General features: G+C 43.5%; 1 protein-coding gene across 1 annotated transcript in view; it reads left to right on the top strand.

The window, feature by feature from the left end:
* LOC122157814 (tau-tubulin kinase 1-like) overlaps nt 1-23,333 on the top strand; it is a 54,416-nt gene that overhangs the window by 21,296 nt on the left and 9,787 nt on the right. Inside the window, exon 8 of the mRNA XM_042813979.1 lies at nt 1,962-2,520. Coding sequence (XP_042669913.1) covers nt 1,962-2,520 — 559 coding nt within the window. The remainder of the gene's footprint in view (nt 1-1,961; nt 2,521-23,333) is intronic.

The raw sequence follows: 23,333 nt of genomic DNA, 5'->3' as shown, positions 1-23,333 counted from the left end.
AGTTCAGCTAGAAAGGAGAGTCACAGGGAGGCACAAGCTGGAAATGAGGAAGGGCATAAAAGAACTAGAGGGAGGATGAGCCCCTAGTATTACCTCCAGTTTGTTAGGTACTGGTTTATTCTGTGTGGATGGAGGAAGCTGTAATACTTGTCTGTATTTCAGAAATGATTGTGTGTATTAGTAATTTGGAGATTGAAAAGCAAATCTTGGTTCTGGTTAACTTCTTTCTTTTCTTGTTCTCTTTAAAATAAGAAAGGAAAAAAGCCATTTATAGTAGTCAGCAGCACTACTCTTGTACATTCACTGAAAGGTTTTAACTCCTTCCTCTATTTCTCCTGTTCTTCCCTATCTTTTCAGCATCATGCTGTCTTAATGTAGGAAATGTGTAATACCCAGGAGGCATCTTCTTTCTTCTTTCTCTGTCCTCTTTCCTCAGCCCATATTTTTAAAACAAAAATCTGTTTGTCATCTTCCAAGTAGCCTCCCTCAGCATGGTACAAGTATTGTCCCCCTCTGCCACAGCCTTCTATTTATTCTTCTCTCTCCTTTTCACAGTAGAGACATGACTTGCAGCACTTCCTCTGGATTCCTGGAGTAAATTCTTTCACTCCAGGAGTCTCTCCTCTGCTGGGGAAAGGAGAGGTGCATTGATTAAATCCCATCAGCTTCTTTTTTTTTTCCTTTTTTTTAGTAAGAGCTCATTAATATGCAATTTTTGACTCACATGCAGTGTGAGAGGGCTACTGTTCAGTCTTACCTTGTCTAAGTCTTCCCTGTTCACAGTAATATACTTTGTTTGTAAGTATTTAACAAAAGCACCCTTACTTCTTTCAGATCCATCAGGTGGTTTATGCTGAGGTCTTTGTTTTCCCATACTTCGTTCTCTATATCAGCCCTTGATTCACCACCTTCCCTGATTCCTGTTTCTTCATCAAAAATTGCTCATTTTGACTTGTAATTCCTTCTTGTCTCATCTCTGACCTTCCATTGTGCCAAAGACACCCAGCTCTGCTTAGTAGCCCTCACCCTGTGGTCAATCATCTTTGTGTTTTCCCTTGAAGATTTTTCCCCAGAAGAGCACACAAGACCTCTGTATGGTCCTTGTTGAAATCGCTTTGTAACAAAACACTGCAAGTGTCTTTTTCTGGGCATCAGACATTGTGACTGTGCAACAAGCTGCCAGCCTCTGCAGTAGTCAGAGCTGAATAGGGAGGGAAAGGGAGCAGCAGGTGCAGGCCAAATGAGAAGCATGGACCATAACACTGTGGAACAGAAAGACAGAAGTGCCTTTGGTTTTTCCAGCTGAGATGATGCCAAGGCTGTCGGGGCACAGGGAACTTCCAGGGCTTGTTTGAAAGGTATTTCTGCATGGCTGCATAGCTGCATTGATGCTATTTAGATTGTGAGTCACTGAACATTATACTGCCCTTTGTCAATGCATATGTGACATGTTTCCTTCCTGCTCCTCCAAATTATTTTGAGGTCACCTACGCCTTGTAACATTTCAGTGAGATTTTCCTGCTGTCTTCAAAGAGCTCACATAGCCACCGCAGAGACCTCAATGGCCACCTTAGAGAGCACAGTGCAACTGAAGGGGTATAGGAGCCCAGCAATGACATTAAGTCAGATAGTAGATTTAAGTTGTTTTTTTTTTTTGTTTTTTTCACAAACCAGTAGGAATTCCTAATGGGGAAGGAGTATTTTGGTGTTGTGGAAGAAAACTGGTTGGAATCTTGTCAGCTATAAGGAAGAGAGTTGATGAAATGGGTGGCTATCATACAGAATTATTTTAGGAGGAGTGTCTCTGCTACTGTAGGTTCTAAATAAATGTTTTTGCCTAAGCCCATCTTTCTAAAGTACAGTAAGAAAGGAGTGAGAGCTATAGGGTTTTGTTTCTCAGCTCATATGCTCTCTAACCACAAACATGACTTATTTTTAATGGCTTCGTGTTCTGTCTTTAGATCACGAATGGATTTGCCTGGCTCTCCATCACGGCTTGTGTGCTCCTCCCAGCCAGCCCAGATGCTGTCCATTGACACTGGCCAGGCTGACCGGCAGGCAAGCGGTCGGATGGATGTGTCTGCTTCAGTGGAACATGAAGCCCTCAGCAATGCTTTCCGCTCAGTGCCGCTTGCGGAGGAGGAGGACTTTGATAGCAAGGAGTGGGTTATCATTGATAAGGAGACAGAGCTGAAGGACTTTCATCCAGGTGCTGAGCCAAGCACCTCTGGTACCACAGATGAGGAGCCTGAGGAGCTAAGGCCTATTGAAGACGGTGAGGAGAGAAGGCGCTTGGGCGCAGACGCTGCAGTCAGGCCGAAGATTCATGATGGGCGAAGTCGGGGTATGCAGCCTGTGACTGAGGAGGACAGTTCCCACAGACATGAAGGACCTTCTCAAACAGTATCTGACAGTAAACATGAACAGCAGACAGGAAGTCCAGCCCACTCCCCCCTACACTCAGCACCAGCTATCCGACAAAGGAGACGAGAATCTGAACCTACTGGTCCTCAGAGACAGGTAAGATCCTTACTCTGGTCTGTATCTCATTGCCTAGCATAGCGAAATCATCGCCTTGGGAAGCCTCAGCTTTGCTGGAGAAATCTGAGGTTCCAGACACGGATGCTGTTGTGAAACTTTCTGACAATACTTGCAAATGTTGTGAACACCTTCGAGGTGCTCCCTGTAGCTGGTAGCGTTGTCCACTTCTAAGAGCACATTGTTGTCAAGATACTTAAGCATTTCTGCACAGATACAAGAGGTGAGCACATTTCTGGTTGTGGGTATCTTTAATAAGCCCTCTTATTATTATCCCTCAGTGATTTGTTAATAACTGCTTAGTTGTGTGGAGGTGTTACTAGCACGTCTCCTCACAGTTTCTCAACAGCAGCAGCAGCAATACATTACAAGATAACGCTGCCTAATGTAATCATACATCATGGGTAGGCCTGCAGCAATGCATAGCATGAAGTAACTCCCTAAAATTAAACTTTCTTTGGAATACCTAATAAAATCTCAGAGTAACCAGTACATATACACCTCAATCTTACTTCAGTGATCAGCATTGTTGTCAGGCTTTTAACTCACAGAAATGTCATCAGCTACTGTGTTTTTTTCCTAACAATTGTAGAGGGCTTCATTCATTTGTGGCTTTTTTTTTTTTCCCCCTATGGTCCTCTGAAGACATAAAGAAGTTCAGTTTTTAGTAAGAGGTAATATCTTTTATTAGATTACCTGGAGAAACATGATATACTGTTAGCTCAGATTACCTGTGTCATATCTAGTCTTCATTTCTCAGACATTCAGAGGAAGGCTGTAGAGTGTTAATAGCAAAAAAAAAAAAAAAAAAAAAAAGCAACCTATAAAATTGCTCTCCTGAGAGCTAGAGTTTGTATGCTAGTGAAGATCTATCATGTACATGCAGTCCATAAGTGAAGGAAACAGCAGGCGAGTCTCAGACCATGTTGCAGAAATATGCTCTCATGGTAAGTGCCTTTGCAATTTTGTTCACCTCTGGAAGATGGTAGCTCCATTTTCCATTCCTTCTTGGCCTTGGTCTCTCAGAAAGTGTTCACAGGATTGGATCCTTCTGCACAAGCCCTGCCCAGATTCTGTTCTTCTCTGGATCCCAGAGAGTAATTAAAAAATAAAAAAAATAAAGGCGGAGGTGTTCACTGTAAAAAGCCAATATTTGGCATGGCCAAGATGTCTGGAATTGCATAGGCAGGACCAGCAAGTTGAAAGAGCTTCTGTGTGAATTTGTTCTGTACTCTTATTAAACTGATCAGTGCAAGATGCTCATAATGCAGTGAGTGTGGCACAAACCAGCTGGTAAGAACCAGCAGGGACGCTTCACTGGCATATTTTACATAGCTAAAAAAGGCTGGAGCAAGGATAGTAAGTGCTGTGTGAAATGACTGAGGGAGTTGGGTATGATGCAGCAGGAAGGCTGCTTAGCACAGCATAATGATGCTTTAAAAAAGGTCACCCTAGCAGGCAAAAAAAGAAAATTCACTTCCTTTCATTAAAGATAGATAATGTGGTTGTGGGTGGTCACTTAATGTATCAGACACCCTTAGTTCTCCACCAGTCTGTGCCTTTCTTTGTTGTTCAGTTCTGAAATACTCCCTGGTTACTACTGAGCCTCATTTTGTTCAGCCTCAGCTCTCTCAATTTTTTTGTTCCAGTGAAGGATTCTCCAGCCCCTTCATCATTCACTGGACTATCTTTAATAGCTTCCAAGCTTAGAATTGGACCTGGTGCTCTAGGTGTGGCCCCACCAGCACTGAGAAGAGGGCAACGGCCATCACCCTCCACCTGAACGGAGCATTCCTAATGCAGCTTAGGAAGCAGTTAGCCTTTTCTGCAGCAAGAGCACATTGATGGCTCATGTTCAATTTGGTGTCCATCAGGATCCCCGGGTACTTCTGTACCAAACTGCTATCAACTGAGGATGCAGTCTGTCCAATCGTTTAATCACTAATGAAGTGTCCCTAATATCATCCCCTGGGCTGCATCACCAATGACTGGAAGTTCAGGCAGTTTTCAGTCCAGCTCAGTATCCATTTATCTTGCCTATATTTCATCATTTTGTCTCTGAAGATGTTTTGGAGACAACGTGAAAAATCTTGCTGAAGTTGAGATAAGCAACCTTTCCCTTTTTTTCTCACCCAGTGAGCCAGTGATCTCATCACAGAAATCTATCAGGTTCATGAGGAAGGATTCAGCCTTCATATACCTGTGCTGATGGCTCCCAGTTCCCTTTTTCTCAATGTATGTGGAAATAGCTTCCAGCAAGATTTGCTCCACGGCCTTTCCAAGCTGACTAGAGTGCAGTTTCCCAAGTTGTCATCATCTACAGCTCAGATGTTTGTTCAAACGTTTGAATCTGTTGCAAGAAATACTGCAAGTGTGAGGGAAAGTGGTGTCCTTAAGAAACTGTGGTGTGTGAGGGAGCAAAATATGAATGAATGGTGCTGTGGGCAAAATGAAGTATAGAAAAGGCTTTTAATAGCCTGGGAGAATTTCTGGCTGAGAAGGTATGGAAGAGATGTGTGGATGTGGCATCTAGGGACATGGTGTAGTGGTGGGACTCACTAGGTCAGATTAATGATCAGACTTGATATTGAAAGTGTTTTCCAACCTAGATGATTCTGTAATTCTCTATTCTCATATATTAGGTATCTTCTATTTTCAAGTGATGAGACAGCTACAACAGAGCATAGTCTCAAGGGAAGTGCTGATACAGAAGCAGAACAGCATTGTCCTGAAACCATACCTAGTTCAAGGCCTTCTGTCTGTGTGCCACTTATTGAAGTGCTAAGCATACAACAAGTTACTTAACAGAGCATTTAGGTTTGTTAATATATGAATTGTAATAACTGTGTAACAGACCTTATGTCTGCAGGCTAACATGCAGATGAAGCTGTAGAAATAGCTAATGCGTAGAAAGATCTTGAACTCGCACTTCTGTTCACACATGAATTCTAGTGCAAGATTTCTGTTATTTTTTAGAAGTGTTTTTGTCCACACTTAGCAATATCATTTAAAAATTTGTCAAGTTCTTAAATATGCTGACTAAATTCACAGATACTTGATAAAGATGGCAAGTTACCTCTGCCTTCTGCATTGGGAAGAAATATGAACATTCATGCATTTAAAAGTTTTATCCATTGCTTCCGTCTATAGGTCTGCACACATGACTATTTCTCTACTCTGAATCTCCTTTGCTGCTTGACCAACTGGTGTTGTAGAAAATGTTTTGAGGCTCTTTACCTAAAACATTCCTGCCTAAGAGATGTTCTATTGGAGAAGTACAAAAGTGTGAAGCAACACTGGGAGATTGAATTAACTTTTCCTTACCTATTCTTGGATATATTCTGCAGAGCTCACAGGGTACTTTGCTTACACTGTGTCTTGCAGTCCCATCTTCTGGAGCCAGGAGTTTATCCTTTAGTTAAGATCTCAATATAAGATCCACTGATATATTTCCTCACAAGCTTAGCCACGTTGTTAGAATTATTCTTTATAAAATCCTGCTTGGACAGGATTTTGTAAATGTTAGGTCTCTTTCCTCTTGCAGCCAACCTCCCACAGCCAGGAGAATACCACGTATGGACTTTCTTAAAGTTGCCTGTGTCTTGACCCTAAGAAATCAGCGGTTGTGAAACTTAGAAACTCTTTCAATCGTATCCCACCCTTGGCATCTTTGCTGAGAGATCTCCCAAGTGTGCTCAACATGAAGACTTATGTTGGTACAACATGAGTAAGACAGGAGGCAGTTAGAACACATTGGCCTGGCTTCACCTGGGAGTTGTCTGTTGTCACTGACTTTATTCTGTAAAAATCTGCGTTGAAACCCTCACTGAGCCAAGAAAATTCTCTGTTCTGGTGTTGAGTCCAGTGCCCTCATGCTCTTGAACCTCATCATCACCTTGTTTGAGGGATGCAGTAGTTGTGATATTGCCTGGTATCCATGGAAGACCCTGTCCTTGCTGGTGACCCCTGTGTGCTGCTGCTTTCCTTCATTGATCTGAGGTCGTGGCAGTTATTTTTCAGAAAGAGGCAGAGACATAGGAGAGGGCTGTCTCACAAAACAGGGATCATGTGTTGGTCATGAATCATGTGTTGTAGTGTCCTAGGTTGCCTCTGGATCTGTTACCTGAAGTTTTGTTTGATTTGCACTGGGGACTGAAAGCTGCGCAGGACATTTTCTGGATTGCATTTTGAGCTCTTTGACCACAGACCCTGGAGCAGTGATGAGGGAAATCCTTAGCGCTCCCGGAGTACAGGAGGCAGCAGAGGAGATGACAAACAATCTGACAGTGACAAACAATCTGAGCAGAGGAGGTAGGGAAAGGGAGGAAAGCAGCAAGGAAGTGAGGTATGAATAGGTGCTGTGTGTCTTGCTTTCCTTTTCATTCTACAGCAACATCTGTGGGGCCGTTTCTCAGTAGTGAGCAATGGACATTTGCAGAAAATTGGTAATTACGTTTAATGTCTTATTCTTAAGTCTGTTGAGCTCTGTCAATACCATGCTTCTCCGGGACTAAGAGATGTCACACTGCTCCTGTCCAAACAGAATAGGATAGGGCTGATGGAGGGTGGTCCAGCCTGACTGCCAAGGGCAAAGAAATGAAGAGGGGCAGCACCTTCAGCTTTGACTGTGTAATTCAAGCATTAGGACATCCATTAACGTAAGTGGCATGTTTGTAATCTCAGCTTCTGCCAGGAGGCAGCAATGTCTGATTTTACTTGGTGGCAAGGGGTTGAAATTTACCCCTTTGTGCCCTGGGCAAGGTCCTTGGTTCTGTGCTGTAAAGGAAGTCCATCGAGATAGTTGGGTAGTTGGATCCTTTTTTTAGCTGAGAAGGCTTCACCGTGTTGGTATGATACATAGAGTGAAAATCATACTATATGCTTAGCATGGAGCAGATAATAATTATAAGAATTCTGTGTACGTATTTGTGCAGCCTACAAACAGTATACCCAGGACTGAATTTGTATGCCATCTACACAAAGAAGAGATGATTGTCCTTTTCCGAAATTAGAGTTGCTGTCTAGAATTTGTCTCAGATACTGAGTGACAGCATTATACATTATTATTATCTGAGAGTCTGATCTGCGCAGTGATGTACAGTACATTTAGGACTGTGAATAATTGCTTTTCACATTTGATGCCCACCACAAGCTGAGTAGTTTTCATATTCTTGTGAAGATAAGGTATCAGCCTCAAAACGCTGCAAAGATATTGAAGGTGATAGAAACGATATGAGACTGGATGAGGTTCAGTTCTTCTCCTTGTATAATTTGCAAGGGCAGCATCTCTAGTCAGCTAAGGAGAAGAGTGTTGGCTTATGAAAATAAAATATTGCCTTTTCACATTTCCTGGTTGTACTTTGAAACCTGCAGAGATTTCTTGAAAATAAATGAAGTATGAGGAAGGGAATGAATTTGAAAGGAAACGTGTAATTCCAGGAAAAATTGTCTGTTTTGGAAATGCAGGTTTGGAGACCGCCGTGAAAACACTGGTTTTGCTGCACAGGTAGAAAGGAGAGAAAGAGCTTAGCTTTTTTAGGGTGAAGAGTCTGAAATCAGTCCCGTACTGCCTCTCTCTCCCATTCAGTGCTTAGAGGGAAGGTAGGGACTGCGATCTCATCGTGACGCACACACACTGCCCTCTGTGAGTACACTTTCCTTCCTTCCCTGGCCATCCCTGGATCACAGAAGCAGAAAAGGGACCTAAGAGTACATCTTCTCTTCCTCTCCTGTGGCTCCATGTTTTCAGTTTCTTACTGAATGATAATTACACACTGCCTTGCCTTTCCAGCTGCTGCCTCTGCTTACCAAAACTGGAAGCACTAATGCTCCCCCTGCAGGTACTGAGTAGAAGGCAGGAATGTCAGCGTGAGGAAAGGGAACTCTACTAACAGCCTTCAGAGCGGCCTTTGCAAATCCCTGGAGTGAGTTTTAATAAGATGCACTGAAGGAGTCCTTGGGAAACTCTCAGTGTTAAATACCTATAATTATTTGAGCACTGAGTGTTTCACCTTTTCTTTCATACACATGGTTTCCAAGCGTGTTCAGAGTTTGCCTGTTGTCTATATGCAGGATGTATGACTAGTCAAATGACGTACCAAATAAGTGATGCCAGAGTGGTGAGGCGTGTGGCCTGAAGAGACGTTTCCAGTAGCCAGAGGAGGGGACATATGCAGCAAGCCTGACACTGCTGGTGTCGCTCGCGGTCGCATGTGGCTGGGGAGAGCATGCCAGGCCCCCATAATTGCAGACTCCCATGGTGCCCATGGGATCCCTAAGAATTTGTAGGCACAGAGCAGTAAGTTAGCCCAATTTAGAGCAAAAGCATTTTTCGTCCGCCAGCGAAGATATCTGCAGCATGCGCATCACAAACCAGGGGCGAGTCAAGTCTTTGCCTGACACCTTTTCCTCCACTCTTCTTGGTCTTTTTCAGTTGGAGGAGGACAGGCCTTCTCAGCACTCCCTCCCGAGGTACAGCCCCCTGAGAAGACTGGCGTCCTCCGTTTTCTCCTCCTCAACCCTGGAGACAGAACACTACCCTCACGTTGGTGGCACTTTCATACAGCGCAGCCGTTCAGCGGAGAGCAGCCCCGTGCGCATGCCCCACCGCAGGCACATGCCCCCCACGGCAGGAAACCACAGACTCATGCCTTCCGTCCTCCGCATTTCCAGGTCCCAGCTCCAGCAGGTGTGGGCCCGCTTCACACACAAAACATAGCCCGTTCAGGGAAGCAGCAGCCTCCATAATGCAATAATAGATCCCACCTGCCCACAATGTGTCACCACTTAATGCAATATTGAATCCCAGACAACACTGGCCTAAGGTACTGTAACTTCCAAAGCCCCCGCAACCAGACCCCACAGAGACTGAAAACATCCGCCCTTCTAAACCTCCCAGCAACCTGGGCAAGGGGCTGCAGCACGGCTGAAGATGAGAACGCACATGGTGAACGCATGATGTGTTAAAGAAGTGGATGCCAGGGCTCATCTCAGAGACTCACTTGTGCGTCCTGCAGCGGGGTAGGAAGTGCAGGGCTGCCTCACTGAACACACGCAATCAAGCCACAAACATTGTCCAGTTATGACGGGAGCGAAGAGATCGTGGAGGTATCAGCAAGCGTTGCCTTCCTCATCTGTTCGAGCATCTTTGTTGGTATCTTACACCGGGCCTCATCTGTAGGCAGTTTTACTCCATCTAGGCGTAGGTAGACTCCCACTGGAAGCTCACCTGAGGCAGGACCTCGGGATTTGTCCCTCTTGTGGAGTTAGGATCATGTCTCTCTTCGTTGCTTTGCCTTTGGAAATCCCCATGCTTTTCTTGTGATTTTGTTTCCATACAGAGACTGCATTTTTCTGTCTCTCTGGCTTTGCCTCTGTTATGTGTTAGCAGATTTGTGTGTCTGCTCTCCACTCCTAAGCTGCTCCAAATCCACCTGCCTTCCCCCAGAGGCACTGACTGTCAAGAGCTGGATGGCAGGGCTATTCTCACTGATCCAGCTGTATATTATGCTATTTCTAAATTTCAGAAACTTTAGGCACCTGCAGCTTTTCAGTGGCAGAGCAGCCTTGCTCCTTGGCCATGCTTGGAAATGCCTATGGTAATAGATCTCACTTTAGAAACCAACTGGCCCTCAGCATTGGTACACAAAGCCCATGCAGCCCTTGCCTAAACTTGAATCTCAAAGGCAAAGGAAGATCAGAATTGTTCTAAGTCTTTATTTCCCAAGTTTTTTGTGGGGATATTGTGTCCTTCTCAGTATAGTTGCAGTGTGAAACACCAGGCAGTATGAAGACCTTCTGTAATGAAGTCAGTGTTGTAACTGTTTGCCACTGAGCCGAGCGTTTGGTCTGGTATCCTGGGAGAAGAGGCAGTATGGATGTGAATATTAAGGAGGGGGATTGTTGGTGATGCTCAGGACTTTAGGAAAAACGTGAGTCCAAAAGAAAATTCTCTGCACAAAATACATAAGCCCAGGATGCAGGAAATTTCAACTGTGAAAAAGGTGTGAGATAGATACAGCTGTTGAAAGAAAGCTGATGATTTGTGACACGAAGGTATAACCATGTAGGTAGGCTGTTTCCAGTTGAGTTACAGTGAACACTTCCTTCCAAATACCATTTTTCGTGCATATATCTGCCCTGCCTGAGGTTCCTTTAACAGCAGATTCATCCCTCTATAAACCAGTTTGACAGTGTAACCTCAGACAGGGTGGAATGGTACTTTCTGAGCTCTTAGGACCTGGCCCCACAGCTCAGCATGGCTCAGGACCTGCTTAAGGCAAGCTGGGCATTCAGTGCCTCCTGCCTGCCGGTACAGCATCCCCATGCTGGGGGATGGAGATGGAGGAGGCAGTGCTCCCTGCTTGTTGGCATAACCAATCTCTTCCCACAGTCATTTGTGAGTCAGTGACAACAATTTATTTTGGTTTGCACCATGAATGTGAGTGAGCAGGATGCTTTACTGCCCCGCCAGATTTGTTATCTGCAATTTGCCAATCAGTTTTATTATTTAAAAAAAAAAACAAAAAAAGGCACTAGCCATTCCCAGAAATGCTTAGACTGGATTATGCTGTAGCCTAATCCTATTTGGCTGTTCTTTTCTTGCGAAGCACAGAAACCACAGAGAGCAAGGCTTTGCTTTTCTCAAAGTGACATGAGAAGTGATGATTTCCTGAAGCAGACTCTGCTCTGATTTTATTTTTTTCCATGTTCAGTAAAGATGACTTTACCAGAGCAGCAGGTTTCAGAGAAAACAGAACTTACGAAAGAGCAGCTCTGTAGCTCTTCATAATGTTTAGTTTATAGTTTCCAAAAAGCTGGTGTTCACTCTTATAGGAACAAAATCCAATTATAGGAACAAAACTAGAAACTCAACACATTTTACTTTTACCAGTGAAAAAGGAGAGCAAACAGAATAGCTGGGATTTCCTGAACTCGGACCTACCAGTTTCAGTCAAAATAGTGGCTAGCCATTTAATGGCTCTGTACCTAAAATTTAGCAGGCAGTAATCTATCTAATGTTACTCATCATGGCTACAGAACTGTTAAGCTCCAAAATCTGATTGAAAAAAATAGCTTATTTATACAGACTTCAGTAAAACTTTTCTACTTAAAATTATGAATAAATTTTAAGCCAATTAACCAAAAGAAATATGTTTCTATATTGGTATCTCTTACAAGCAAGGATGTTTCTCATTAGCACTTCTGAGGTTCTGACCTTAGCTCAGCACCTCGTGCCTTCAAGTGGCTATCAAGAGGAAAAAGCCAAATCACTGGACGGAAGGTTTGCAGTGGCAGGAAAATGGATGGCTTGGTAAAACAATACTGGCAGGCCAGCTCTGCAGTAGGATCAGGACTGCCTCATAATTTGATTGCGTTCAGACTCGTTATTGCATCCAGCCAGGGTTGTGCTTCAGAGTGTGAAGAATATAGGTCACGTGCACAGTGCAGGGGAAGCTGTGCCTTCAGAGGTGCTGTCTCCCAAAATGATGAGGGATTTGGCTGGAATAATTAGCTGCGTGTGAGATCTCAGAATGCTGTTATGGGGGTGGCAGCAGTGAAGCACTTCTTTGTTGATTCAGCAGGAAAAGGCAGATGTGAGCAGAGATCAATGGCAGGCATGGAACCCAAGTCTTGTATGGAATAGTTTTAATAAGATTTTCAAAGCCTGAGAAGGGAGAAGTAATACAAGAATTACTTGGTTCTGTAAAACCTGACTGGTAGAATGAGTTTGAAGACATGCAGTCTGCCATTGAAGACCAAACTAAAACATGGCATGGTCACTGTCAGGAGTACCTGAACAGAGCAAGATGGGTTTTTAAGCTGCCAGGCAAAGGCATGGACCTGATTGCTGGAAGATGAAGTAAGAATAATCAAAATAGAAGCAAGATGCTCATTTGAAAACAGAGTCCATTGGTGACAAATCATTGGTGCATATTATGAAAAGGCAAACTGAATTCCCCCTGTTTGAATTCTCTGAGGTGGGCTGTTTATGTCTAAACCAATCCTGTACAACCATCACTGGGGTAGAACTGTTGGATGAGTTGTTGTGGCCTGGGTGTTATGGGAAGCTTTATTTCATGCTCAGTGCTCCATATGGCATTAAAATTTAATTCTAAATAAATTAATTGGTGCTAATGAGTGAGATCCTGATGTTACAGTAGTATGAAAAGAATATTTAAAATAGTCCATTTGCTTATTTTTTTAACATCTTCATCTAATGCTGTAATAATTACTGTGGAATCCACATATTATCGAGGAACAGTTGGCAAATTAAAGAAATGTGAAAATAGCTCTCTTTTTATATTTATGGAACTGTAATAAATTAATACTGGAATACTAAAGAACGTTACAGTGCAATTCTAAAAACCCTCTTCAGATTACATTTCTATCGCATTTGTTTGTTGTATTACATTTATAATGGTTGCAATTATAAATGTAAATATATCCAAAAATCAGTTGCAAAAGGAAAACAACACAAAACCAACAAGTGGGTAGTGCAATGGAAGTGACAAGCAACCATTTTCCGTTAAGTCTTTGCTCCTGTGGTCAAGTTAAGGGAAGAGAGGTGCCAGTTCTCTAAGAGGGACCCTCCTACCCCCACTCCATCCCTTTCAGACCTTCCCCCCATCTGGTGCACGAACCCACATGCTGAGAAAGAAAGGTTTTGGGTGGGTTTTTTTAGCTAAGTTCATTGCTGTTCTGGCTCCCTGCATATTTGAGCAGCTTGTAGTAGTGGCAAGCCAAGGGCAGCAGAGATAAATGTGATTATGGGACTACGGGCTGAAAAGTTTGTTACCATAGTTATTTTCCTTTTCCTTTTGTTCATGCTTAAAAATAGGGCTTCCTTTCTGAAAGAAATGTCCTTGGTTTTGCTTCCACTTGCATGTAGTACTTGTTCTCCTCAGAATCCAAAATGAGGATTGAAGTGAGCATTTGCCATACAGGAGTTCACTGGCATCAGGACAGGTTGCTAGGATCTCCTGCTCTACGTCAGTGCGCAAATGCACATCAGTCTCGTGTACTTGCAAAAGCCATCTTTTTATATCTTGGTCCCTCGACTCCTTTCACTTTCTGTGCAGAATGGGAGATGTTTCCAATTTATCGCTCTTCCCAGCCTGCTTCCCGCAGGGAGGAGCTAATGAGATGTGATCCTTGTGCAAATACTGTGAATGCTTGCGTTAAGCTCGGAGGAATTGGCAGTGAAGCTCCTGGGTGGTACCTGCAACAATCTCATTCCTTCCTTGCTTGGTCCCTGAGTTGTTGAGTCACTTCTCTGCGTTCCTCCTGGCACAGCAAACGTGCAGGTGAAGAGCTGCTGGAAAAGCACGCTGTATCCTGCAGCTCACAGCCAGGCAGAGCAGGCAGAAGGCTGGGGACTAATGTGTTTGGGAGATTTATCTTTGGTGGCACTTATGTGACAAGGGATTGATTGAATGCCAATGGCTGAGCTTAAAATGGTAAAAAAGCAAGCTTTCTGTAATGCTGCAGGATTGCTTTGCCAGCAGTTATGGCAGTCATTGGAGTGAAGAGCTGTGATTCCTGACTTGGAATCAATTTAGTTCTGCCACCACAAATTCACATCCAATGGAAAATGTTTTGGTGGAAGCATCTTGGTTGAAAATAAACCATACTGACAAAGGGGCAGTTTTGCTGCTGTGTCTGCATTTAGGAGTATCCTTTTCATATACCCACATTGACTTTGCCATTCCCATGCTTTCTTGCCAGTGCTGAGGAGCAAGTGGAAGACTTACATTGCATCACCTCCTTCACAGCATGAGGTCCCTTCTATTACAGTGATGATAGAATGCACAATAGAAATGTCCTGTAAGGCAGCCATGTGGGTGATGTAATCCCATCCCTATGCTACCTCGTTGTGATCAAAAGTATCTCTTTTTTGTTCTTCCACTGCTTTTCTATGAGGTAGATCTGAACCTGGTGGTGAAGGCTCCTGCAAGATTGTTGCTCTGCAAGGGACAAACTGGCCCAAAAGTTGTCTTTGCTGCACTCTGTTGCGGTCCCTGGGGCCTCCCAGCTAGGACTGCTCCTTTCCTTTCTGCATCACAGCTGTAGACTCCAAGGGAAGATCTTTCCTTCAGTCCTTTTCCTTTTACTTGGTGTGCTGACTCCTTTTCTTGTCCGTTGCTGCTGCTGGCCTGCCAACAAATTAGCTTCTGTTCAACGGTGAATCTGGATGCAAAAAAGTAGCATTCAGTGGTAGCCCTGAGCTGCCAGTGGACTTCATGCATAGTGACAGGCTATGAGAAACTCTTAGATTCAACTGCCTCTTTGTTTTCCATTGCTTATCCTATTTCTTCTTCACGTGGCAAAGCTGTTTTTACCTTCCAGTCTCAAGTGCATGTCACACTTACTCACGTGCTCATCAGCTCCCTTCATTGCCATTCCTGGTATTTTATCTTTCATTACATCTCTGGGTCTCTCCACTGTTTTCTACCTTTTCTACCCTTCACAAGAGCTGGAAAGCAGAATTTTTCTTGCCTGCTGTACCAGTTTCCTACTGATTTCATGCTGGACCATGCTTTAATACATCAGTCAGCCTCTTGTATTCCCTCTCTGATTTCCTTGGATGAAGCAGGGAAAAATGGCACATCTTGGCAGTTGGAGCTGTTGCAGCTCTACCTGGAGGAACACCCATCATGTTAGTAGAAGGCAGCCTGAATTCAGAGATAGTAATGATAGACACCTTTCATTTGCAGGATGGAATTTCACAAGTTTCAAATTTTGAAATTCTTAGGATTTAGCAAACACCCCCAAATCACTGTGTACAGGAGTAGCAGCTAAATTCAGAAAGCTTTTTCCCCAAAGTCAGCTGCCATCTGTGATTGCAAATCATATAAACAGATGATGAAGAACCAATTTTATTGTTGTTAGTCTCTAGGTTTTATTTAAAGATGTGCCAGGTGTGTGAGAAAATGTCTCAATTCCAATTGCAAATTCGTTGTAAAGCAAACTCTTGCAACTGGACGTTTTCTGAGCTGGCAAAAAAGGCTGCTCCCATTCCCTGCCCTGAAACTGAAGCAGCAATCCAAATACAAGTAATTAGGATATTTCAAACAGCCAGGACAGGGAAAATGTAGGTGCTGACGTGGTTCATCAGTTCTAGACGTGAACTCGCTGGTGTTTCCCCTCATTGCCTGTCTCATCTGAAAGCACCACACAGTGGCAGATTTTTTCCGTGGGAATCAGTGTTGCTCAGTTTGGTACACATGGTGACATTTCTTCCCTTACCTGGACTGTGCCACTGGTGATAGGCATCTAAGCATCTTGTTGCTGCAGACAAGTTCCAGGTTGATTCTGTGATCCTGTTTGGCATCTCACTCTCTCTCATAGCTTCTGTAGCAGCCAGACTGAGGGCTAGATGACAAGGCTTCCATGAGCCAGTGATCAACCTTTTTTCTTTTCTGAGGTGAAAACCCTTTGTTTTAGGTGTATTTTTTGCATATAGGACTCCTGGAAGGAGGCATACTCTTTCAAATGGATTGTCAAAAGCTCTCAGCAGCTTCCCCAACCTGTTTGAGTGACTCTTCAGGGGCTAGATGGCATTTCATTTCCAAAGAGGACTCTAAAGCCAACTAGCATACTCTTTCTTCTATAGCTTCTCTGGGTTTTGAGCAGCTTGAAATGAAAAATGAAACAAATGCTATTTGGGAAATTTCTCTGCCCTGTGCTTCAAGCCTTTCTTCCAAAGAGTTGCTTTGGAGTGTTGAACTACCTCATTTGTCTTTTGTTTCACAACATCGCCAGGCCTTGGTATCACTTTGTCACTAACTACACTGCCCAAAGTGCACAGCTTCTTAGCCTATACTTACTTATTTATTTTGCAGTGGATGCATTCTACAATCAGGTACGAAGCCAGGACAAACACCTCACTTTAGCTGCAGTACTCACACCTTCCTATGGCCTCCTAACCCCAAAGATGCCCAAGTGCTTTATTATCGCTGCAAGCCACTTCTCCGCTGCTTGACATGCTGGAGGAAGCGTGCAGCACATAAAGCCTTTATGGAACACGTCAGGATGAAGTCAGACATGAGGGTTTGATTTCACAGGGAGAATTTCAGGAGACAGAATATTATTTCACAATCTGGAAATGGTCAGGACACTGGGGCCCTATATATAACCAGTAGAGTTGAAGCATTTCTTTGATTGATTGCACATCACCAGGAACTTCAGTTGTTCTCCAGAGTTAAAATGCACTACTTCAGTCTGGTGCTGTGATTCTAAGTAAATAAAACTAAGAAATTAAAATACAACCATTGGTAGTTTGGGTTTGTGTTGCCAGCTAGCTCAACAGTAGAATGCAATGTGATTCTGAAGATCAGAAAGCATGGAAAGATATTGGTTTTTTTCTTGTTTTCTGATGTACTTCCTTCCCACACCTCCATCAGATAATCTTGCATCATATTTCAGTGTGGGATGCAAGTGCTTGGTAGTGGCACGAGATTGTTTCTGAAAACATGAGGAGATTTTATACCGCTCACTTGGAGAGACTGGTGAAAGATAGACACCACACTGTCCAGTGGGTCTAGCATCTCTTCCTTTAGGTTAGAGAGCCTCCTTTGTGTCCAGTCACAGCCATATAATGCTGCATCAATAGCCTAATTTATTTTTATTATAAATAAATTGCTGGATTAGATGGATGAGATATTTTTATTAGTGGATGGCAGTGGAGATATAGTGACACCACTCTCAGAACTTTACCTGGAGCTGAGGTCATTTTGATGCTCTCACATTAAATAAGAAAGGGTTCTTTTATGCAAATGTCTTCAAGGCAGAGCCTGATATTTGTATTTTCCCTTTTCCTTTGATGACAAATGGGAAAGGACTGCTGGGAGATAGCTATAATGCATTTATCTAGCTCTCCTCTGCAGTGGTGGATGAGCTACAAGGGACTAGCTGAAGAAAATAAAATTGGGTTTCCTAGCAGACAAGGTCTGAAGCCTTTAAAATCACGAATGATTTGCAAACCCCTCAACTCCTGTTGCTGTTTATAGTAAATAAATTGCCCTAGCTATTTCTCAGCTTGAGAATATGGGGCATCTTTTTTCTTGACCGGTTGTTGCCAGCCCTCCCCAGAGGGACTGGAAGAGATGACAGATGATGAGATGAAGAGATGACAGGCTGACCAGAGCAAGCCAGATGTGCTTCCTGATTTCACTCCTGTCCCCAGAGTGGTGTTGGGATGCTTTTTGCTGGAGCTTCCACTTCTGATTGTATGTATGTTCTGTGTGTGTTCATGACCCATCTGTGGAGCATGAATGGCCATGCGTGGTCATGCCTTACAGAAGCATTTCTGTGCTGGTAATGGATCACTTTGCACACAACCAAGTGCTCAAAAGACTGCTGCAAAGAAAGAATCTCCGTCAGTTAAAGGAAGTGTCTTCATGGTGTCTGGTTCAAATGGCGCAACTGGTCTCCTTTGCGTGTTGCAGATGTGAGCAAATGCTTTCAGCAACATGGCTCAGCCCAGTTTTGCTCATTCAGTGTCTTGTGGCATTCGTATCCCTCTTTTCACCATCAGCTGGCAGCAACGTTCGGGTGATAGGAACGGTGCTGCCACTTGGGCCATAACGTATGAGTATGCAAACACTCATTTGGGGTAATGTTAAAACATGAAATAAAACGTGTGAAGGCCGATCATTGCAGCACTGCCTTCCGTTCTGTTGCATTTTTATACCACGTGTTTTGTGTTCGGGTCACTGTAACATACAGATCACAACGGCTGTTTCATGGGACATCACAAAGAATCATTTATGGGAAATGTTTCTAAGTATTATTTGATGTATTGCAACTCGTTTGTATTACACATAGTGCAGAAGAAGTAATATTACAATGAATGTACATTTTTAATAAGCTGCTAACCGTGTAACCTGGGGGCTGGAAACGATCCCCATTTTACATTCACTTGCATGTCTTTCAGTGTTGAAAAAGAAAATTGCTTTATGTTTGGAGGTCTTATTTTTTCATATGCAAGAAGTGTTTCAGGTTGGTTACCTCATCTAGTGCACTTGCCTCAGAAGAATCCCCAGGGCTTCCTCCGACTCCAAGTTTCTCAGTTTGATTATGAGTGCAATTAATCAATCTGGCAATGTGAAACACAGTAACGGCAAATTTCCTCTGAGCTACAAGTCAAATGAGGAGGATTTCTGTGGGACTCTTTACCCCTCAGCTGAAAAGAGCCAGACCAGGTTCTTTTTCAGCACTGCTGACTTACGGTTATTTTTATGACTAAGAAAGATGTTTAGCTCTCAGAATTTCCTTCTTCTTCTTTCTTGCTGCTATTAAGTTGCCTTTATAATTAGGGACTAGAAAAATGTTTGGATTAGCATTTCCTTCCACTTTGCTCGCCATTTCCTGAGTCTCTTCTGAGTGGTACAAATGAGGTGGTCCACGTGTCTGCTCAGACAGGGAGCTCTGCACCAACCCTTGCTGGAGGCACTGGTCAAGCTAAGTGGCAGGCATACAACCTTTACAGAGCTATTGCTTCCCTCCACAATGCTAGGAAGACTGACACAAACCTAACACAACATCTGAAAGCACAAACAGGGAGGAGCAGAGCACTTACCAGCATAGGACTGCACTGTCCTATTCACTTTGTTAAGATAAAAGAAGTGGCTGTGGAGCATTTGATGGTAAGATGCTGGGAAGAATCTCTCTCTGACGATTATGGTGCTGATTCTTGGAACGCAGACATCCTGCAAGCAAGCATGGCAGCTCTGAGACCCCTGCTACTTTTACCTCATGTGTTGCTGGCTGGAAGAAAAAGCTGCTTCAGAAACTCAGATTCTAGTTTTTCCACTCATCATCATATATCCCATCAGGTCTCTCAGTCCCAAACAAGTTTAGACTGTATTGGCAGAGGATAATGTCACTTCCAGGATATGCTACGTTCCTGATAGAATCCAAATCAAAGCTGTTAAGGGGAAGATTGGACTATAGCTGTTGCTGTCTGTGTGCCATTTGCATCTCTCAGGACTAAGGCCTCTTCCCAGTCCCAACAGAACAGTTGATACCATGTTGGGAATTTGATTTCTGCTTCTTGGACTTCTCAGCTCGCATGAAGAATCTCAGGGACCAGCATATCCTTCCTTTGCATTACCTTGTGTCACCTGTTAGACTTCTGTTGCTGCTAAGCAGGAGAGAGTCCAAACCACATTTAACCGCTGATTTTCAGTTAGGAGGTGAACGTGGGTTTCTGTAGTCATTTCTCTTGAGAGTAGGCAAAATCTGTAGGTAACCTCTTGTACTTCCTGCTTTGTTTGAGAAACTTCATCTGCTGGGACTTGAGTTTGCTCGAAGCAGTGGATCTCAGGAAAGTCCTCTTTGTGCTGGACTCCAGCATCAGGAGCCCTGCAGAAAGGGCTTCCTCGAGCTGCCAGAAGCCCTCACCAACTGCTAGGGAGAAGGTGTGAAGAAGCTGTGGAAGCTCATCTCAGGGGGAGGGCAGCAGGGAGATGGAGAGGAAGCAGCTGCTGTAGCTTTAAAGGTGGTACTGAGTAGAGATCAAGTGAAGGATGTAGTTGACTAAAGGGATCCAAAGCTTGTTTTCCCTGAGTCTTTTTATTTTTTCTGTATTTAATCCCTCTGGAGCCTAATGTCAACCCTTTTTTGTACTGCAATAACACTGTAATATATGCTTGCACTAATTCTTCTGGCACACCAAGCATGCAAGACCAACTTAAAGCTTTTTTCAGAAGAAAAGCACTGTATTATTGTGTATATAGACATACTGAGAGAGAATTTGAATTCTGTCTCCTGTATAAAAGCATGCATTGATTACTTGTATGTAGACCATGCTGTAAATGCTGCAGAGTACTGTAAAATCCTACACTTGAAACCACGACAAACAGGCAATGAAATCAAAAAACAAACAAAACAGAAAGCTGTGCAATGGATTTTGTGCCTTTTTTAAATCCATGTATGTTAATCCAGACAATCGGAAAAAAAGAGCTTGTATACTACCAAAACCTTATTAAAGAATCAAAGGCAGCACCTTGGTGACGGCTGGGTTTTTTATTTGCTTTCTTGCTTTGTTTTTCTACTCCCTGTGCTTCCCAGCTATGGGAGGGTGTCCCCTGCTCAGCCTTGGGTAGGTATGTGGGAGCACAGGGCTGGGAGGTAGAGGAGCGATGGTAGAACTTACGGTCATTTGCTAATGTGATCACTGAAAACTTGCAGTGAGGTTGGATCTGGGGAAAAAACCAAGGTCTTGTGACTGTTGAGGATAGTTTTCATGAACTTTGGGAAGGCCACATGGTGAGTTGCGTTTAGGTAAGTTTAGGCTAGAACCAATTTCACTGTTTTACTTCTGGTCATATCACAGAACAGGTTGCATCTGGCCCCATTTTGATGTGTTTAGAGCTCTGGCTTGACGTTAACCAGCATCTGAACTGGCAAGGCTTAAGCGTGTACAATTTAACATCTACAAAGCCAGCAGAAAGCGTTTTGTACATGGCTTTCAGCTTTAACACTGGGCATTTCCCTCCAGCTAGCAGTGCATATGCAGTATGCGGTATGCAGTAAGCCTCTCTACTCCTGATCTTCCACTATCTTCCCACATATTCTTTCCATTGGTACAACAGAGCAGAGAAGTTCTTCTCCAGCCTCTCAGGAACAGTGCTAGAGAAAGTGAGCCTGCTGTAGTACAAAAGACACGTGGTATGTAACAGAGGACACTTTGAGGGCTTCAGAGTAGGAGCAGCATGTTCAGCAGCATGGCCATTGGTAGATGGCTGCTGATCACATCAGTTCAACAGTGAAGACAATCTCAGAGTGATGCCTTAGGACTGTCTTCCTTCTTAGTAGCTACAAATGATGATAGTAGTTAAGAAAATATGTATTTGACCTAAGGCTCATCTCAGCAAAATTTCTTTTACTTACATTTGTGCATAACTTTTGTCTGTCATTTTTGGCATATTTACGCTCTTTGGATTTGCTCCACGATGAGCTTGCAGTGGCAAAATGACCACAGTCTCAGGCTTCTTTGAGGAATGAGTTCTGCCAGTGTTGGGGTAGGGTATGCCATAGGTTGAATAGCCCAAGTCTCCCAGAGGTAGGTAGAAGCCAAACAATCACTGTTGCATCATGGCAATATCTGGGCAGGGAAATAGAAATACACAGAAACTGAAATGGCAGAAAGACAGTCCACATGCTGAATACCACAAGGAATTTCTCCAGGCAGAGGTGGAGGTTAGTATCTGCAGCATGACTCACCAATAGCAAAAAATAACCAGAGAAGAAGATAGAACTGTAATTTATATTATAGCAATGTCACTGTTATACCTTACTGCTTAGCAGTGAAACAAAAACGTGTATATACCATATGTATATATATGCCTAAAACAATCATCTCAAAAAAACCCAACCCTGCTGTCTTGCAAAAGAAAGAACAGTTAAAGAAAGAAGCATTTCATAAAACAGTACACCAACTGTGTGCAGTGCACACAGTGGATATGCTAATGTTCCTGCAGAGCTGCTGAGATAATAGCTACAAGCGAAGGATGAGATGAATCTCAAAAGCTCTTAGGATGACTCGAGATTGAAAAAGTGGCAGTAGAGTACAGGACATCTTATTGGTAAGAAATGATAGCCAGAAGGGGACAGAGGTGTGTGATGAGCCACAGAGATCACTGGGTCACCAGACAAGATGCCAGGCTGCACCAGTAGCAATAGGTCTCATGCCTGTCCGTTCTGGCCAACAGAGGAGCTTGGTGGCAGAATGGACTGCAGAGCATCTCTCGCCTATACAGGATGTGCGCTGCAGGACTGGATTCAGTTCCCCTTGACCAGAAAGCAGATGAGATGTCAGAAACTCCCAAGAGAGGACATTTGAAGTTTTACATATGCAAAGAGAAACCAGTGATCCTGTAACTGTACCATCAACCACAGCAGGGTGAGATAGAGCAGTGAGTGACCTGTGCAAGGCAAGACATTGAGCAGAGCTGCTATGTTAAGAGCCAGTCCCAAGGCTGGGGAAGTATGCCTGCTTGATCAGGATTCCAGGAATGAGGAGATTTCTACTATGTATGTATTTCTTGTGAAGACCAAATCCAGCCAGCAGGACTGTTTTCCAGAAAGTTTTCCAGAGGAAAAGAGGGAGGAAGCCAAGTGGGTAATTTCCTTTGAAAAAGGTAGTAGGTCCATCCAAACAGTCAAAGCTTTGCATCTGTCAGCCTGATACAAGAGATAGCACTCCGCAGTGAAAGCCCAAATCTGGTTCTTACAAGACCATCCTCAGGGCCAGGTTCCTGCTTTAGGAAGAGATGAGAATAAACTTTGGATGCCAAAGGCATTGTCGGAGCCAGCCTGTGTTTTAATTTATAAGACAGAAAGAAATATGAAGACAGTAGCAGGCAGACTTTGTCAATAAGAAAGGAGAAATGAGGAGTAAGTTTCACTGGGACCCACGGTTCCATTTGAAATGTCCCTGTTGCATGTGAGCATAAGGATCTTATATCTTTCACACACCTAGCCACTGGCAGCTGTGTATCCCACACAGTTAAATGGGTGCTTGTTCAGTTGCATAGCCTGAACATCCTCTGATTCCCTCAAATGCCACTTGAAAAAGCAGATGTTTGCAGCCTTCCTGTTTGTGGTGAGGACTTCCCAAATGTAATGTGTTGTGTTATTGTCTGCTTGAGTTCACGGAGTGGCTTCAGTTTCCCAGCCCTCTTACCTGAATGGTGACATACGTATCTTATAAAAGATCCTTTCTGCAGAGTGTTACTCCTGTGGTTTTCACTTACAACCAGTTGCTGATAGAACTAAACTTTGATAGG

The sequence above is a fragment of the Centrocercus urophasianus genome, unplaced genomic scaffold (genome assembly GCF_019232065.1).
Source record: "Centrocercus urophasianus isolate 14NV4802_14NV808 unplaced genomic scaffold, USGS_Curo_1.0 seq_10, whole genome shotgun sequence".
Lineage (NCBI taxonomy): Eukaryota > Metazoa > Chordata > Aves > Galliformes > Phasianidae > Centrocercus > Centrocercus urophasianus.
The sequence above is the reverse complement of the archived record's forward strand: the minus strand, read 5'-3'. Positions and strand labels throughout refer to the sequence as shown.